Source organism: Gymnodraco acuticeps, unplaced genomic scaffold (assembly GCF_902827175.1).
Source record: "Gymnodraco acuticeps unplaced genomic scaffold, fGymAcu1.1, whole genome shotgun sequence".
Classification (NCBI taxonomy): domain Eukaryota; kingdom Metazoa; phylum Chordata; class Actinopteri; order Perciformes; family Bathydraconidae; genus Gymnodraco; species Gymnodraco acuticeps.
In genome coordinates, this window is record NW_022992289.1 from 893,906 (window position 1) to 913,119 (window position 19,214).

At 41.8% G+C, this 19,214-nt stretch overlaps 1 protein-coding gene across 6 annotated transcripts; it reads right to left on the reverse strand.

Annotated features, from left to right (window-relative positions):
• Nucleotides 1–2,744: 2,744 nt before the first annotated feature.
• LOC117540836 lies at nucleotides 2,745–6,021 on the reverse strand. Of its 6 annotated transcripts, none has more exons than XM_034207710.1 (7): nucleotides 5,738–6,021; nucleotides 5,256–5,356; nucleotides 4,980–5,106; nucleotides 4,309–4,865; nucleotides 3,870–4,019; nucleotides 3,407–3,715; nucleotides 2,745–3,295 (listed from the first exon to the last, which is right to left on the reverse strand). In XM_034207710.1, exons 1-5 carry the CDS (start codon nucleotides 5,897–5,899, stop codon nucleotides 3,953–3,955), a joined length of 1,014 nt encoding a protein of 337 aa, XP_034063601.1. In that variant the 5' UTR covers nucleotides 5,900–6,021; the 3' UTR covers nucleotides 2,745–3,295; nucleotides 3,407–3,715; nucleotides 3,870–3,952. The 6 variants fall into 6 exon arrangements, with proteins under 6 accessions (XP_034063601.1, XP_034063600.1, XP_034063598.1 ...); XM_034207709.1 differs by having other exon boundaries at nucleotides 3,407–3,704; nucleotides 3,870–4,034; XM_034207707.1 differs by having other exon boundaries at nucleotides 3,870–4,034.
• Nucleotides 6,022–19,214: the final 13,193 nt, after the last annotated feature.

Here is a 19,214-nt window from a genome sequence, read left to right on the forward strand (position 1 = left end):
GCTGGGCGGTCTGTCTGGAGAGGGGGAGGAAAAGAGATCTCCGTCCTCCGTGTTTTATTCTTATAGAAGTAAGAAGAGAAGTAATGGGGCAGAAACCCTCCTTTTTACGCAGCGGCCCAGACATAGACATCAAACGGCGACACATATTCAGTGTGCAGTTCCTTTGGCATTAGGGCAGGGATATCTAGATACTTTCCAAGGTTTGACATAATTAATTGTGCTACTTTTAAAGCAAGCAACGATGTTTTCAAATCTGTAATCAAAAAGCTCCTCAAAAACACTATCGAAGCAGTTCCTGCCGTTGCTACGTTAGTTCAAACGGTAACAACGGACTACTTTTCTTAGCGGATGCATGTCAATTTAAATCAATACATAAAACTATTTTTTAAATCAATAAAATCATTTTCTAAATCCATAAAAGCATTTCAATTAATATAGCTTGGTTTCACGTGACGTCACACCGTTGCGTTCCTTTGGCGCGAAATTCCATTGGAGGTCAGGAAGTAATTTTCTACCGAGGATCTAGCTGCTGTTACCATTGTGAAAATGCCGGTGTGTTGTGTAGTTTACGGTTGTTCCAATCGATCCGGCCGAGAGAAAAACAAGAGGTTTTACCGAGTGCCGAAGGTTGTCGTCCATAAAGCTGAGCAATTTAAGAAGCTAACCGAAGAACGCCGGAAAAAATGGCTTTCAAACCTACATCTACGGTCGGGAGGAGCAGAGTCGTCTAATGCACGGGTCTGCAGCGACCACTTCATCAGAGGTATTAGCTAACTTGGTTTTTGTGGCTTTGTTTAGGTATTATTGGGTTGTGGTTAAATGCGTATTTACTTAGTAATACTGATCATGTTTAAGTTACCTGTATTCTAATATGGACTTTGTTGGGACTTTTTAGGGTGCCCTAGCGCTTTGGGTGACGTTGAGTCGGTAGGCTGGGCTCCCACTGTTAGCCTCGGTTACCACACAACAAGTAAGCCCAGATCAGAGGCATCTCTTCGACGAGAGCAGAGGATGGAGCTCAAGGAAGACCAACAAAGACAATCAGAATGTGCAGAGGCTTTGTTGGATCTCCTGCAGACAACCGAGAGCCCAGAACCGACGCAGCCCCCGTCTGACAGCCCACAACCAGAGGACACCAGTGGGATATTAAATGACCAACAAGATAAATTAACCACCAGCATTATTATTAAATATTACAAATGTGATTGTCAGAAAATCAATGCAAACTTTGAATTAGGTTTAGAAAATAGAGCACTAATTTGAGAATCTGGAATAATTGGAACAGAGAACTTGCATGTCTGTAAAAAGGTTGTCAAAAAGATAACTTCACAAAAATTCACATTCATATTTGACTATTTTAAATAACTAATTATGCTTGCTACTGCTATATTGTATGCAGATGCAGGATGCCAGACTGATTTAACGATGGAGGACATCGAGAGGATGGAGGACGTTCTGAGACAGAACACAACAGAGCTGGGAGATCTTCGGACAAAGGCACTGGACACAAAGTTCAACCAGGAGTCCTTTGAGAACAACGAAGAGAAAACAAAGTTTTACACCGGGCTCCCCAACTTCTTAGTTTTACTTCAGGTTTTTCAACTGTGCGAGCCCTACATCACCTGTGGCCCTATGTCTGTGCTCTCCAAATTTGAACAGTTCATTTTAGTTTTGCTGAGGCTGAGACTAAATCTCCCTCTGAAAGATTTGGCTTTCAGGTTCAACATCTCTCTCTCCACTGCTTCTAGAATTTGGCATAAGTTAATTGACATACTTCACGAGAGTACATAATTTATAATTGAGTGGCCAGAGCGACATGTACTTCAAGCTACAATGCCAATGGGATTCAGACAGGCATTTGGATGTAGAGTTGCTGTGATTGTTGACTGTTTTGAAGTTTTTATTGAGAGGCCCTCTAATTTACTAGCTAGAGCACAAACATGGTCCAACTACAAGCATCACCATACTGTTAAATTTCTGATTGGTGTTGCTCCCCAAGGCTATGTTACCTACATATCTTGTGCCTGGGGAGGAAGAGTTAGTGATAAACAGATCACAATACAGAGTGGGCTCCTAAAAAACCTGTTACCTGGAGATATTGTCCTAGCAGACCGTGGGTTCGATATTGCCGATAGTGTGGGATTTTACTGTGCTTCACTAAAGATGCCTGCATTCACCAGGGGGAAAAGTCAGCTGTCAGCATACGAGGTGGAAGAGACAAGAAAAATAGCTAATGTGCGTATTCATGTTGAAAGAGTCATAGGATTAGTCAGAAGAAAATATCAGATTCTGCAAAGCAGGGCTGTGCCCATAGAGCACATGCTAACAAAACCAGGTGAGGCACTAGCATTGATTGACAAGATTGGGGTTATTTGCTGTGCCTTGTCTAATCTGTCAGTGTCTGTCGTCCCATTGGAGTAAAGTCATGGAGCTGTAGTCTTGTAAATAAGAAACCATGTATTATTCAGTATCATTTAATCTTTTCAGTAAACATCTTTTTGTGTTCAAACATCTTGTGTTCAAGTCTTTTCAGTAAACATCTTTTTGTGTTCAAACATCTTGTGTTCAAGTCTTTTCAGTAAACATCTTTTTGTGTTGAAAATTGTGTAGCCCTACTCAATATACAACTTTCATCTACATTCAGGCTTAATTCATTCAACAATATTCTAGAGATGACAATTGGTCTGGTGACGCTCCCATGTATGGCCATTGAGGGTTATTGTAAATGTAAATAAGAAACCATGTATTATTCAGTCTTAGTATCATTTAATCTTTTCAGTAAACATCTTTTTTACAATAGCAATATATCACACAGCCCTACTTCCTCTAGTGAGTGTGGTCAGTGAATATGAAGGTGCTGTAATGCAGGTTAAAGAGCTGCCACTGTGCAAATGTTACGTTCCCTTGTAAATATAGGGGTACAAAGGGAAGTAGCGACACACAACATAACCGGCCGAGAGAAAAAGGAGAGAAAACTGATCTCTGACGCCATAAAGTGGTCTTTTAATTAACACAACGAAAAAGGGCTCACCACCAACTTGTCAAACAAAGCTTAAAGGGAGAGCGACTGCAACCTTCCTCATGTCCTATATGGAGGCGCTGATTGGAGATTGGGAGCACCTGGGGAGATCAGAGGGAGAGAGAAAAAGACACCCACACACACCCAAACACCAGCACCCACTACGGCACGTAATAATAATGCAACAAGGAGAGAACCACAACTTCCGGGACCAGGACAGACCACAGGTGCTGGTAATCACGCCTTCTCTCCCTCCTGATCATCTTGCAACTGAAACTGAAAAATGGAACAGCAGACAGGGAGAGGAGGCTTTTAGTCACCTGATAGTTATGTACTAACATGTTCTTGTGGAAAAAAATGAGCACACCAACTCTTTATGACTTTTACCTTTCCCCTTGTAAGTTGCTGTCTCAACACTTCAGGGAGAACACATAGTCTGAAGAAACGCTCAACTCTGGGAATGATGTTGTCCCACAGGTCCACATCACGCACAATTCTCTCTACAAAGAGGTCATTTTTAGTCCAGACAACAAAGTCGCAGTAGTCAACATCAACGAGGTGGAGCTGAGCCTGTATTTGATGGTAGTAGGCATGTCTCCTGTCCAGCTTCACAGTGCCCCCATCGTTGACGAGACAGAAGCCCTGTTCTCCAGCACACAGGCGAAGATTGGCCTCCTCTTGTTTGCTGTGTGGGCACTAAAAGTTCAATGAAAAGAAAAGTAATATATTGTACTGTAAATAAGTGTCTGCAGCTCAAAATGTATTGGGAGAGGATCCCCAGACTCAGGATCACGTCACAATCCTATACTTACCCGCTTTACTGTAGCACAATACTGAACAAATAACTTACCTTTATCTCACAGATACCAGTTCCATGGCAGGTGCACGTGACACATCCGTCTGGCGACGCTCCCATGTATGGCCATTGAGGGTTCAGCCAAAGCCCGCTGTCTTTACAGCTGAAACCCTGGTGGTGCAGACTTTGTACTCCTTCATACTGCTTTCGGGCAGTTGCCTCGTATTTGCATCCATACCTGTCAGTCACACACACACACACACTTATTCTGTATTTTTATGCATTGAATATTTTGTGAATCATGTTTTGTAATGATAATGAATTTAGTTATAAGTTACTTGTACTGTAACTTACTGATATACGTGATATAATCAGCGTATACCACGGGTAGAATTGTAAGTTACTTTTCACAACAAGTCGGTATCCCTCCGCGTCTGAGAAAAACTGTATACAGTTTGCTTTTCTGATTGGCTCCCTAATCCCTAATAAATACCTTGTTGCAGCTGTAGAGAACTTGTATGCCTCTGGGTAGCATATGGACTTGATCAAGGACTTTGATGGCTGTGCAAGACTAGTCTGTAGAACCTGCTTCAGTCTTGAGGCTGTGATCCTTCCTGCTCTTTGGCTAAACCATATTGCTGATAAGCTCTGGTTTCTGGTCTCCTCCTCTACTGCCTGGACCTGTGGCTGTGTCAGCTCTTCCTGTCTGAAGTCCTGGCATGCATTCTCCAACTCTGTTGGGGATAGCTGTAGCATCTCTGGTGTCCTATACTGAGGTAGTGGTTTAGGTAGCTTGCTCACAGATTTAGGGACAAATTCTCTGTAATATGGTTCCCTGGACATCAGTGCAGCCCTTCTTGGGGAATTTCTGCTCAAAGTCTTGAAAAACTGCATATACCTCTCTGATCCTCGCTCCAATTTTGAACCCTGGACTGTGGGACGCTGAAATGTGTGCTTCTCACCTGTCCTTCCAGCAATGGCATCATCCAGTTTTTGCTTTTTGGATTTTGCGGATGAAAAGTCTATCATCGCAACTGGAGTAGCAGGAATCTGCACATGTGAGAGACAGACCAACATGTATGTGAACATACATGTAGGTGCAGTGTAACAATGAGACAGGCAAGGACGGCATGAACAGCTGACTGACCACTGGGGTCTGAATACCTTTTTGACATGTGATGGCATTAGCCACTTGCACTTCTCAGTGGTGCAGGATGCAGTCTCTCTCATCTTCACACCTGCTTCGATTGCAAACAGAACTGCTCCAACATGTGAGCAGGATTCTGACAAACTGTATAGACAGAGACATACTAGAATAACTAGATTGATCGTAAAAGCTATTAATGGTATAACATGAATATTATAGCAGGCATTATTTTGTCTGAGCTTAAGTGTTGTGTCAAATATGCTTTGGGTTGGGATATTTATTTTATGACTTACCCAGCCATACAGTTACAGTGTGCTGTAACAACCTCTCCATCTTCTTTAGCTACAATCCACGTTTTTAATGGTGTTTCTCCAGACCTCTGGGAATGGTTGACCTACACAATTGAAGCTCCAGTTCACAACTTGCGAGTTGGTAACATACATTTAACAACATCACAAGCAACACATAACCAGATGGTCTTGGTAAAGAGGTTGTTTTTAATATTAACCTCAACATAGAGTGATATAAACAACGTGCAGGCTGTTCAAAGGCTCTGAGCTGTCTATACACACAACACACAATATATCCTAAGCTAAACACATAACAAACATACACATATATACACACACAACACACTCACAGGCCAGTTAATGCTGAAGGCAAGGCGACAGCCGTAACACTGCCTTACATGAGTCCATGTAGCTAAAGTTAGTTAGCTAGATGTCTCCTAATAATGCTACTTAGAGGTAAGAAGGTATAGGTAGTTAACACTCACCCGGGCAAAAACAAGGCGACATTTGTTTAATGCCTCTTTGGTGCCGAGGTCATTCACCCATCCACCCACGAAGTAGTTGAAAGCTTCCAGGCTTTTATACGCTTTCATCTGGCTAGCCGTGTAGTAGGAGGTATGAAGGACGAGGTAGCTGGTGATATCCATCGCCTCGACAGCGGGCAAATCGGATAAATCACAAGAAAAGTCGGGTTTTTTTCAGCTGATACGGATCGTATCCGATGTGTGCTGTGATTTGTTCACGATATCTGCGGCGTGCAGGTTCATTTAATTGTTTGACATAGTCGGTGTCCTCCATGATTCCTGCGTTGATGAATGATTGCGTTTTCACTTCCTGACCTCCACTTGAATTTCGCGCGTCATAGAAGTCACGTGACTGAAACCAAGCTATTGGGAGTCATGTCGTTACTTTGTTGAGAATGTGGCCATGTAATAAATGTGCACATTGCACATTGCATAATGTGCCTTCAAGCCGATCTAGATCCCTCCGCAAAAAACAAAAAAAACGGCTCGTTCGCGGGTGAGAGCCGGCTCCCGTCGTTCACTTAAAAGAGCCGGCTCGTTCGCGACCGACACATCACTAGTACATGTCAGTGACGTGCGGTGAGGTTCATGGCTGGTGAGGCACTGACTCTTTCTTTTAAATTTGACCTTAATCGAAATATTCGGTTATTTTTTTAGTCTGATGCTTCAATTCATTTTAAACAGACCGTTCAACAAAAGGATACCCAAAATCTAAATATTGGATTGTTCTTTCTTAGTAAGATCCCATTTTCATTACAATTGTGGTCTTACCGTGACTTGAAGATGAAGTCCATGCTATCCTTCTGGACAACAATCTCTAATACTTTTTTGTAAAAGTCCTCCTTATCTTCCTCTAGTTTCAAAAGTCTAGTTTGTTGTTTGCTACAGTCTCTGCGTAGAATAACAGTCGCAACAAGAACCTCTGGGCTCACGTGCGCCCCCTTCAGTGCGGCAGAGGTTATGGCTGCCTCTCCAGGTGCTTTTTTCATTGCCGTTGTACGGCGAGCCTAAATATCATATATAGGCCTACGTGAAATAAGTTATTTAGAGACTATGGATGGCGAGGATAAATGTAATAGAGGGATCTACAAACATTACATTGGTGACATACAGTGAGATGGTGCAGGCATGCGCTTAGGGCCCGCTTTCCAGCCAGTTTCTGTGGGGTGACACATTCTGAGGTGAGGCAGAGCTCATCTGTGCCTCACCTCACCACACAGTAACTGGCTTGAGCGCGCTCACAAAATAAGTGCCCGCGTTAAATTAGTGCCCGCGCTCCAGCCAGTTACTGTGGGCTTACGAGAGGCAGAGCTTGTCCCTGCCTCACTTCTCATCGCTACCCGTAGTTGTAGCGGAGCTCGGCAAATTTGCTGATTTTGACTATAAAAAGCGATTGGAATCATACAGAAATCACATTTACAACACAGATCAGTGGAGACATTTTATTATTATTACTATTTAGTTGTTTTTTAGTTGTTTTTCCGTTACATTGGAGTATGACAGGTGAGGCTCTGCCTCCACTGACTGCACGTCGCTGGTACATGTGCATGAATCAACCTTTAAACACCGTCTGCTAACTTTACTTGTGTTTACAAAGAAAGACATGTCTCTCTGTCAGTCATCAGTCTTGTTCCCTGCATTGTGTTGAGCAGGATCACAGTTCATCAATTATCTGATTCCTGCACAAAGCGTTGAGACCGACAGATGAGAAAACAACTGTGAGTCCTTTCATCATTCTGCACGAGGATCTTTGTGGAAGCAGCCCTGCTCGGTTTGTGATTGGTTTGGAGTCTTGGACAGATGTAATTTTCAGGAGGCTTTTGAAAGCTTCTCTGTCTCCGCAGTGTGTGTTAGGAACCTTGACAGACACTTGGACTCAAACGCACGACTCAAAAGAAAGTTTGTTCAAAAAAGTCTTTACTTTGGAAAAGTATAAAGTTCAAACAAAAATCACTCCTGAGAGGCAAAACGTAGCAAAGCAAATTACCAGTGCACATGGCGAACCGTCAGGGCCTTCAAGGTATTCAGAGAATACCCTGGAACACTCAGATAACACAAACAAAAAAAATCGATTTAATTATATAAATAAAATGTAATAAAATGTATATAAAATGAATAAATGACAATGGTATCTGTGTTGTTGATCTGTAATATGACAGTGTTACTTGATTTGTTTGTCCTTTTCGGACCATGCTCTGCGCATTTCAGTGGTTTTTTGTTAGAAAAGAAAGCAACCAATCAGATCTTGTTCTGGGTCTCTGGGTAGAATATCCTTCAACCAAGGTATTCCACATCCTTGATCGAATGCCCTTTGCACTGAATGAGAGCGTACGTTTGGACTGACAGTTTGATCAACCAATCTTATGTTGATTTGTAGCCAATGGGCGTATTCTTTCAGAGTTCCCCTCGGTTCCAGAGTATTCTAGAAGGCCCGCTAGTTAACTGGCTCGAGGCAGACGATCTAGAACGAATGCGACGAAGCAATTCATGCCGTTTTATTGTTTTTAACGTTGAAATGACAAGTGCAACAGGTGAAGATGAAGTTGTTGCGGAATCGTTGTGAGTACCCTTTTCAAGACGACAATTCAGTGAAAATACGGACATTATAATGCCGCGGAGGGGAGGGGGGGGGGCGGTGGCGGGGGGTGGGTGTGTCTACAGAAAGTCCAGTTGTGATAGACACGGTTCGCCACTGCAAATTACAAACTAAATAAACTTGACTATGGCAGGGTTGCCAACTCTCACGCATCTGGCGTGTGACACACGCTTTCACGCTCAATCTCACGCTCTCACGCTCTCACGCTGCCCAAACTATTCTCACGCCAAAACAAGAATACCGAAGATTAGAAACGGTTTTGAAAACTGTTGTCACGCAGTGATCGTCTTCTCAATAGAACATCTTTGATAATGTCTTCTGGCCAATCAGAATCAAGATAACGGCGTGGTGTTGTTGCAGGAAGTCCCGACGGAGAATACTTTTGCTGTACTGATGGGAATTCCGGCTCTTCTTGGTGAGCCGGATCATTTGGCTCGGCTCACCAAGAAGAGCCGGCTCTTTCGGCTCCCAAACGGCTCTTCAGTTTACCACATATTATACCTTTTAATTCAATCAAATGTAGCCCTATTTTGACTAATGATGTATATGTGTACACATATCACTTACATTATTCAATACATCCTTTGTACTGAAGTATTCTAAAGTAAAAATTACATGATTAATATAAATGATTTGCTGTGGCCAATTGTTTTCATTGCATTTACAGACCTGTGTAACTCTCTGATACCACCCAATGAATGCATTGACTTGCTTGTAGAACCACGCTACACAAAACAGATAGCAACACCTATACAAACTATTTAAAAAAAAGGGGCTACTGTATCGACCTATATAAACTATATAAATATAGTTTTTTTTTCAAAATACCAAATAGATCCTGCATTTTAGCCATGCCTCATTTCGCTCTATTTCCTCTTTCCAGCGCTGTTTTTGCAGGGGGCTGATTCTGTGAGCTGCAGCTGACCACGCCCCCCTGCAGGAGAGGGGAGCGTGCTCTGAGATCAGCTGCTGGGCTGTCAGAAGAGGGGGAGAAAAAGAGATCTCCGTCCTCCGTGTTTTATTCTTATAGAAGTAAGAAGAGAAGTAACGGGGCAGAAACCCTCCTTTTTACGCAGCGGTCCAGACATAGACATCAAACGGCGACACATATTCAGTGTGCAGTTACTTTGGCATTAGGGCAGGGATATCTAGATACTTTCCAAGGTTTGACATCATGAATTGTGCTACTTTTAAAGCAAGCAACAATGTTTTCAAATCTGTAATCAAAAAGCTCCTCAAAAACACTATCGAAGCAGTTCCTGCCGTTGCTCCGTTAGTTAAAACAGTAACAACGGACTCTTTTTCTTAGCGGATGCATGTCAATTTAAATCAATAGCCTACATAAAACTATTTTTTAAATCAATAAAATCATTTTCTAAATCCATAAAAGCATTTCAATTAATATTGGGAGTCATGTCGTTACTTTGTTGAGAATGTGGCCATGTAATAAGCGGGATAATATGCACATTGCACAATGTGCCTTCATGCCGATCTAAATCCCTCCGCAAAAAAAACGGCTCGTTCGCGGGCGAGAGCCGGCTCCCGTCGTTCACTTAAAAGACCGACACATCACTATATAGTACATCTCTATATACATCGATACAACATTACGTGTTGATAGAAATCAACACGTAATGAAATAAGACCCCACGGTTTGATGATTGATAGGTGTGTGGGCTGTCTTCCATTTTGACACACAGAACAATGGGGGCTATCCACCCTTATCCACCATGTAAGTAATTCACACAGCCTCTTCCCTCTTCTCTTTGTGAGGAGAGAAGGTTCAGCAGGTTCAGCTTCATTTAAATATGTCGTGTAGAATAGATTTATTTATTTTTATTCTCAAGAGAGTACCAGAATGTGTATTTTATGTTAGTATTTCAAAAAATCTCCTGGGGGAGAATCCCCCCAGACCCCCCTGCAGGGGTTGGGTTTTCAGCATGTCAACTCTTTCACTTGTGGGGAAATTGCAGGATTGGCTCCAGGTCACTCTTTTTATTTACTACAAGACAAATGTGCCTTTTTATTTCATACAGTTCAATTTGGATTGAGACAGGGAAATAATCTAAACCTCATGCGTGGCGTTTCACTGTCAAGGGGGCGATAGAGCGTGTATGTAATTACATTGCAAATACTGACTTGAGCCCCACCACTGTATGGGTTAGCCCTACCATAGATTACCCAACAAAAACACTCCGGAGCCGATAAATCAATGAATTGCTTATCGCGACAGGCACACAATAAAACAGTGGAAACAAAGATGTGTTTGACTTTCATTAGTGAATGAAACTGTGTGCCCTTTATAGTCTGTGTCCAATATTGTGTATTTGTATATGTATATCCTATATGCTAAGGTCCCGCTACTGACACGATAGCAGTCATTTCGTGTGCAGATGTGTAATTAAACCCATGATATCAAAATCTCACTCCAGCCAGGTACCCAAAGTTGGCAACCCTGACTATGGTCACAAAGTACAATAATCTCTTGGCGAGCCAAGCTGGCTCTCTAAATGGCACAAGGCACAAGACGAACTGGCACAGGACCAAGGGAGACAGGACTATTTATACATGAGGTAAGGGGGAACAGGTGGAAACAATCAGGGGCGGGGCAGACGCTGACGATGGCGGGAAAACACACAAAGGGAGGAAGTAAGGGGACCTGAAATGAGAGACAAGAGGTAAGTACAAAAATAAAACAGGAAGTGCAATGACAGGACTAGGCAGGTGAACAAAAAGACTTGACTAAACATACATCTAACCTGGGCTATGAACTAAACGTGAAACAATAACATGAACCTGATTATCATGACATGAATAATTAAGCAGACATGACGGGATGTTACAGTGTGAGAATCCCCAGAGAGAGAGACAGCATGCACACTGTGTTTCTGAGGCAGGAGTGATCACTGTACTCGTGAAATGTTTGGTTAGGAGCAGAACAACGGCTGTGTGAGGCTGTTCAGCAATTTTACTTTGCTTCAGGGGAACACAAAAATCTGCTGAAGTTGGTGGCACATTTCCAGCAGAGTAGGTATTCATCAAACTGTCAATGTATTCCAAAATTTCGCCAAGTTGGCACGCAGAGTCAGTGAATGTTTTCATGTCTTCAGCTGCCTGGCATGGCTACAAAGGCGCTGTGAACATCTCCTCTCGCTGCCTGTGAAGTCGTACTAATCACTCAGATGATGAGGCAGTTTAAAAAGAGCCCTGACTGGCTGGAGAATAATGGCAAGAAAAACTGCTCTGTGAAGCTGGAGCGCTGCCAGTGAATATATTCATATGTAATAAAAAATGGTCTTCACTGCCTCAAAAATTACTGCTGAGGTGCCAAGACCATAACAACTCAAGGCAATGGTACAACAAAAGTATTTAGATTAGATTTAAAAAGTTCCTACATTCAGTATAGGAAGCTAAACGGGACAGATGTTTGACTTCTTCAGTGTGCAGAAGCTTCAAGCTCGGGCATTTTTAATCAATTTATCAGCAGCAGTAGCACCAAGTGGCTCCCTTACCTTATGTCCCTCATGTCCTCATATAACATATATTGGTGAAGGACATGTGTTCATATAATCCGGGTGTAGTGTTGTTTTGTCCATCTGTGCATTCTCTTCACTTCAAGATATGAAATGCAGGCTTGGGGAGTAACGGATTACATGTAACAGGATTTTTTAAAACTGTTGCCTAAAAGTTACATAAAAAAACATGTAATCAGATTGCTGTAACATTTTTTAAACTTGGGGATTACTAGCAGGATTCCAATGTTACACAAAAACAAAAAAGAGCTAATTGTGTTTGTTGTAAAAGGACCACGTTTTATTTCTTCTTTGTAAGCTGCTCTGTTCTGTAGGCTAATATTTAAGTGTGAATAAACGAATACGCCTACATGTACGCATGTAAAGATGTCACAGTAGAGGCACAACAAACTATTATGAAACCTGAAATGGGCAAAAGGGCTACTTTAATGTTTTTCATTTTCTTTGTTAGGCCCTTTGGATTGCTTTGTTATGAAACGTGCTTTACACTGTAAATAATCTTGCCCAGCCTTGCCTTCAATTTTGAGCTCAGATAAAGACTACAAGTTAAAAGAAGTGGAGATACCGTTGACTGGCTGCTCATATTCCTGACAAATGAAACACCAGAGCGTCCTGAAATTCTCATCTCTTACTTTTAGTTTTTGCCTGCAGTTCACAGACGGCCTCAGTTGTTGTTCCAGCGTCAACGTTATAAACCAGGGGTGGGGAACCTTTTTCCTCTCAAGGGCCATTTAAAATGTGTCAACATCCTCCGAGGGCCGTACAAATGATTGAACTCAACATCTGCTTAAAAATACTAAAATCACCGCCCATTCATTTCACCTTTCTTTCTAGCTGTGCAAAGAAAAAGCAACCTCTTAATCCAGATATCTCACCATGACTCATGCATGCACGTGCATGGTTGTGGCATGACCACCGAAACATGCAGATATGGACACAAGATGTGTGCAAATGTATTTAGTATCCTATCCATGTGGACATTATTTAAGTGGGGGGGGGGGGGGGGACCTAACCTCCTCTAGGGGGGTCCGGGGGGCATCCTCTCCCAGGAAGATTTTTTTTTTAAATGTTGAAGTTAAAAGCATCAATCTGGTGCACTTTGAGAGCAAAATTAGGAGATCTATGGAAACATCTCTCAACACCCATATGAAACAGAACTGTAAGCAGATTTTATTTTTCTTTAAAAAAAAACTGTATTCTTGTTTATTAATAACAACTTTTTTTTTACAGTCATATAGTATTTTATACCTGTTTACTTCATTCTCTTATTTTTTTATAACTATAATGATCATATAAAGATGTGCCTTTACCTCACTGGTTGTAGAAAAAGCTTCTTATACTCGTTAGCATAGCTAGCTAACCAGATGCTAATAACAACAAAGTTATTGACTACTATGTTACTATAGTTACTATGATCAGTATGACAGATGAACAGATCGCCACTGGGCTTTCAACTAAAGACACAGCCACGCAAAAACTGCGGCATGTGTACGGCTCCTTATGGGCAGCGCCACATTCTATCTATATGGCGCTGCTTATGGGTACTGCCATTTTTGGAAGTGGCGGAGTAGCGTTCTGGTGCTCTCCGTCAGAACTGCACCCCTGTCAGACGAGACATATACCATGTGATGACACGTTAGGCTCGTGTTGTGTTCAGGGACCCTGACCTTGGCCAGGAAAAACATGCAATCCCTTGTTTAATTTTTTTGCGGTCTAGATTTCTTAAATGTTTCTTTTTTGCTTGTGTTTATAAATGACCTCAAGGGCCGTACCAAATGGTCTCGCGGGCCGGATACGGCCCGGGGGCCGGAGGTTCCCCACCCCTGTAAACGCTCGCCAGCACAAAGGTGTAAATCAGGGCCAGGCACTCTTCATCGACAGGCTGAGCACAAAGTGGAATTTAAACAGTTCATCAAATGCAGCTGGGGAGCTGGTTTCCCTGGCAGAGGTGGGCTGTTTGTCCACTCCGATGTAATAAATGTCAGAGCGGCTCTCTGTTCTCTGACGGCGAGGGGCGGCTGACCCTCAGGTCATCATGGAGGCTGCAGAGCACAGAGTATCACAACCAGGCAGTAATGAGACCATTACAATGAGCTGGAGCATGAAAGCGTACATGGCTTTATGTTCAGTGATGCATAGATTCAACGTATTAAGCAGCATTAAAAATAGGCTATCTTACCATTTCATGTTGGGTCAGTGTTAACTATGAGTCCCAATAGTGCAGATATAAAAAGCTGCATGAGGAGCGGAGAGAAGAAGAAATAAATACAGGAAACAAACAAGTTAAAGATCATCAGTTAGACCCTCCAGAAAAACGCGATTCTGCGATCGCAGAATTTACCGCATAATCAGCAAAATGGCGCAGATTTTTAAAAGGCCGCATATTTATCAAAAGGCCGCATAATCCCCGCATTTTTCCACACAAAGTTGAGAAAAAAAAGAGTTAACTCGTCTTGACGTGAAGTGATGATGATGATGATGATGATGATGATGATGATGATGATGATGACGCGACGTCATCAGCTCGCGCATCACAGAAGGTAAACAACACCGTAACGTGTGGAGCTCACACGAGAGAAAAAACATCAAGATGAAAAAATCTAATCCATCTAATTTACCGACGAACATTTCTGCTAAAGACCGGGCAAAGCAGTACCCCGATGTCTTGCACGAAAGTGGGGGGAAACTATTCTGCACCCCGTGCAACTGTGTGTTGGAGCATAAGAGAACATCGACGGTGACGACCCACTTTGATTCATTCAAACATTCGAAAAAGCTTTCTGCTGCTGCGGACAAGAAAGCCAAACAACTCACGTTCACCGAGGCATCGACCTCCAAAACCCTTTCGAGGGCAACAAGAAACGAGGTGAGAAGCCTACAAGATTGAAGCTGGTCAGATAACGAACAAGTAAATGAGAACAGAATGAGGCGGAGAAGTGTGTGTGTGTGTGTGTGTGTGTGTGTGTGTGTGTGTGTGTGTGTGTGTGTGTGTGTGTGTGTGTGTGTGTGTGTGTGTGTGTGTGTGTGTGTGTGTGTGTGTGTGTGTGTGTGTGTGTGTGTGTTGTGTGTGTGTGTGTGTGTGTGTGTGTGTGTGTGTGTGTGTGTGTGTGTGTGTGTGTGTGAGAGAGAGTGTGATTAAAATAGCCCAATTGCTTTTACAATAAATAAACATTGAATGTGTTTAATTGAATAGTAAAGGGGTTTAACGTTAGTGGCAGGTTGTGTGTGAGAGAGAATAAATAAATAAGACAGCCCAATATTTATTTTTTTCGCAATTTCACCGCATAAAATCACATAAAACCCCGCATGTTTGATCGCATAATCAAGGATTTTAGCCGGCGTTTTTCTGGAGGGTCTAAACAGTGATAATGAGCTCATAAACTGTTAAGACACATCTATCGCATGTAACTGGTTGAATTATCTGCACTATGCAAATGTTTAAAGTTACCGTTTGACTAATGAAACTAGATAGATATTTTTATTTTATTTGTTCTGCTGTTGTTTCTATCCAAGTGTGAAGCATCCATTTAATTCTTGTTAGCCTAGCAAGCGAATAAGGGTTCCTTGAGTTAGCGTATGCTTACCATTGTGAATGAGGTTTGTAATAAATGAATCAATATCACTCAGGCACTTACCTGATAAAAACAAGAGGTCTTTAAAAGTCAGAGCCAAAGCTCCAGATGCACCTGCAATAACCAGAGTGGATCCTGCAAAGAGTGGAAGTGAAATAAACTCTGAACGAGCCAATCAACAACAACACCAACTCAGAGCAGTGTATCCTCCTGCAACAGGTCACCATGGACACTGTGTTGTCTGTGTATTTGCAAACTGTGTATATGTTCATAAGTCGTGTGTGTAGAGGAAACTTCTGTGTAGCTATGCAGTGGGAGTCACCGACTCAGGAAGGAGACACGGTAGGAGCAGTAGCTTTGATGTCAAACACTGATGGTTTATTTGGAGTTAACGGCCGGAGGATTCACATCACAAGTCCAAGAGTCAGAGGTTCTGACTTCACGGTAGAGTTGCCACGTCAATTCTGGAGAGCCTCTCTCTTGCCAGCCCATCTAACTGGTTTCGCAGAGAGTAAACAACATATTTGAGGAGATAGCCTAAACAGTGTGGGAACACTGAGCTACTTGCATCGGACACTTATGACCTCGAAGATTTCACCTTGGAGTCCACAAATACAGAGAAGGAAGTGTCCCAGTGTAGCCACAACACAGACCATCTGTGACCCAGTATTGACCGGTCACAGAATGGGAACAATAACATTATTGGCTAAGCAGCCTGTGTCCTTAAAGAAGGTAAACAGACATCAAGGTTTGTCCTGTATGTCACATCTTGGCGTCTATGACAATTATTTCCATAACAGTGTGTAAATATGTTGTTTTTGTTACATCTTTTGTGGAACTGCAAGGCGGAGTCCAGAACACATTTTCTTACAGGGACAATAAAGTATTATTATATTATATATATTATATATTATATTATATGTATTATTCTGATATTATTTGTGCATTCTCCTACAAATGTCCAGCAACACAAACGACCAAAGCATCTGCAGTGAAAAACACTTATTATAGACAACAAAACTGCTTGGTTAAGCTTAGGAAAATACTTAGTTTTGTGTTCAAATAACTAACCTATGTGACTCAACTTAAGGTGGCCCTAGTTAAGTAAATAAGTTACGTAACAAAATGAAGTTAAAGTAATTTGTATTTTGGTTTCACACAACAGAGGCATCCGAGGTGAAAGCCCTGATCTAACCATCCACCCAAATGTCTGCCTTTCACAGACTTCCCACACTCGGCATGTCCCTGCTCATGATGACAGGCATTACTTCTCATATAAGTAGGAACTGAGAGTGAGAATAGTCTGCTTGCTTGCCAATACACCCAAAACCTGACACCATGTAACACTGGTTTTCTGTTTGCTGGTGAACTCACACGGGAAGCTGTGTGTGCATCTGAATGGATGAGAAGCAGCGTTTCATTCCCAGGAAACTCTCCTGCTCTCCTCTTGATCCTGATGCACCTTGAAAGCAACTTGACACTTCCCAGAAGAGTATTTGACGGAGCGCTCAATCACATCCGTCAGCTGTCACACAAACCAGGACGTCATCGGCATAAAGCTGAAAATGAATAAAGAACACCTGTGGCTGATGCATTCAGGGGAATATAAGGCATCAGAGTCGGGTGATTGATTGTGATGAGCAAAGAGGCTTTTCACAGATAAGACCTTTTAGAGCAATTCAATTACCTCCAGGCCCACAGGAAATGTGGGATGTTATAAACTTTGATTACATCAAGGTTGATGAAAGGATGCGAAGGGACGGCTGTAAACAGACATGAACTGAAACATTATTTTGCTTGTGGTTATATAGTATAATACACAAACCAAGTCGATGCAAAACATTTATTTCTCGCTATTAAAACGCTTAAATTGTGTCAAGAATTTCCAATGAGTACAAATCCAGACTGCTTTGCACGACGCAGAGATTTAGTTTGTCAGAGCGGCTCATTAGTCACAGTTGAATGTTTTCTGTTGCCGCAGATAATCTGAAAATTGTTGACATGTGGTGCCAGCCCGTACACTTTATCCTGTGAACGCGGCTGATTCCTGACAGGCTCGATATGCTCGGAGAAACTGGAGAAGGAAGGATGAGCAACTACTGGAGGAGGTGCATGCAATCAATATAAACATGAGGCAATTAGTGTAGCGCTCATATTTCTTTAGGGAGGTGGGTGTAAAATTGTGGCGATCAAAGTGATGTCTGCTCCATGAAAGTCATTAATGATGAGGCACCCGAGTGACTAGCAGGTATTGTTAGAGAGCCTATAAGAAACCTGCATGGAATTCATTAAAACACAACGCACTCCTCCATCTTTCATGCACTTTTCACATATTATAGATCATTTAAAGAGTTAGCAGACGGGCTGCTCACTCCCACATGTATCTCGTGTATTTCTGCTATAAACTGAATACAATATCTGGACTGGTCAGCCACTTTGAAAGTAGTGAAATACACCAATTAACAGGATCTGGCAACACAAGTGGACAGGGAAGAGTCCAACATGCATGATGTCAGAGCTCGTATCCATTCACAGTCCTCATGAAACATATAAGCAGAAACTCAGAGATGCAAACAATACAAGGGCGCAAACAAACAAACAGTTTGAGCGTCACACAGCTGCAGATCATTGCTCCGGGGAAAGTGATGTGATGTGTTTGGACTTGATGAATCCCACACACCTGACTAATTGGCTCCATCTGACAACAAACAGCAGAACAGATTAGTGCAACAGATGAGTAAAACATGTGGGAGACACAAGAGGTGCTTTTGTTTGGAAGAGCGGAAGACTTGTTGGAAAGAGGGATAATTATGTTCAATCAATTACTTGAAAAACAACTTTCAAGGTAAGAAAAAAAAGTCATGCAAATGGAGAGATATCATTGAGATACCTGTGGCATAGACAATAATGTAAAACTACATTTAAAACGGCATAGAAGGAATATTAAACAGATTTTCAAGTTCTTGATCTGCAGCTGGTTTGTAGCATTTAACTAATACTTTCAATACATCAATGAACTGTGGGACAAATATATTTATTCACTATCTTGCTGCAAATTACTTGAGAAAAATGTCTTTATGTATGGCGCTAGCTATTCGCAACATGATTGGAAGTAGGCATAAGCTAGCCTGACTCATTCTTAAAATAAAATGTCAACAACGATCAACTAATGAAGACAAACAATTGTAAAAACAATGTTATGTGGTTTTAGAGAAAGATGTCACTATTTCTTGACTAACTGAAAGGAAGTCCAAAAGCTATTGTTTGTCAAAGATAAGCTGCAGCACAGTATAAGCGTCCATACATTACTGTTTTTACATTTATTTGTGTATATTTTAAATAAACAAGGTATAACATGTGAGTAAGTGATCTTAAGAGCTTTTGTTTAGCATATTTTGTTACTTTAGAGAGCTAGACTAGCTGTTTTCCCATGCTTACAATCGGAGCTTGCTAGCTAAACTAAGCTAAGCTCTTAGCTTTAGCTTAGTTTAAAACCTTTAACTACAATTTAAATGTATGGAATACAGTGTAGGATAATGTTGGTTAAAAAACATTTTTCCCAACGCTTTGGCAGCCACATTGTGAGCTTTTGAATGCATGAACCATTAGCATGCATGGTTACAGGTTCAGATTCACCCAGTCTCACGGCATTTCGTGTTATAGTCACAACATTAATTTAATCTATTGATTTGTGTCACACAGAACGATTTTAAAAGCAATGTATTTCTGTTGGTTGG

Coding starts and splice junctions, on each gene's coding strand:
- LOC117540836 (XM_034207706.1), bottom strand. CDS start 5,899: ATGGATATCACCAGCTACCTCGTCCTTCATACCTCCTACTACACGGCT. Junction 5,357..5,737: donor GTCGCCTTGTTTTTGCCCGG/GTGAGTGTTAAC, acceptor TCAATTGTGTAG/GTCAACCATTCCCAGAGGTC. Junction 5,107..5,255: donor CACTGTAACTGTATGGCTGG/GTAAGTCATAAA, acceptor CTGTCTATACAG/TTTGTCAGAATCCTGCTCAC.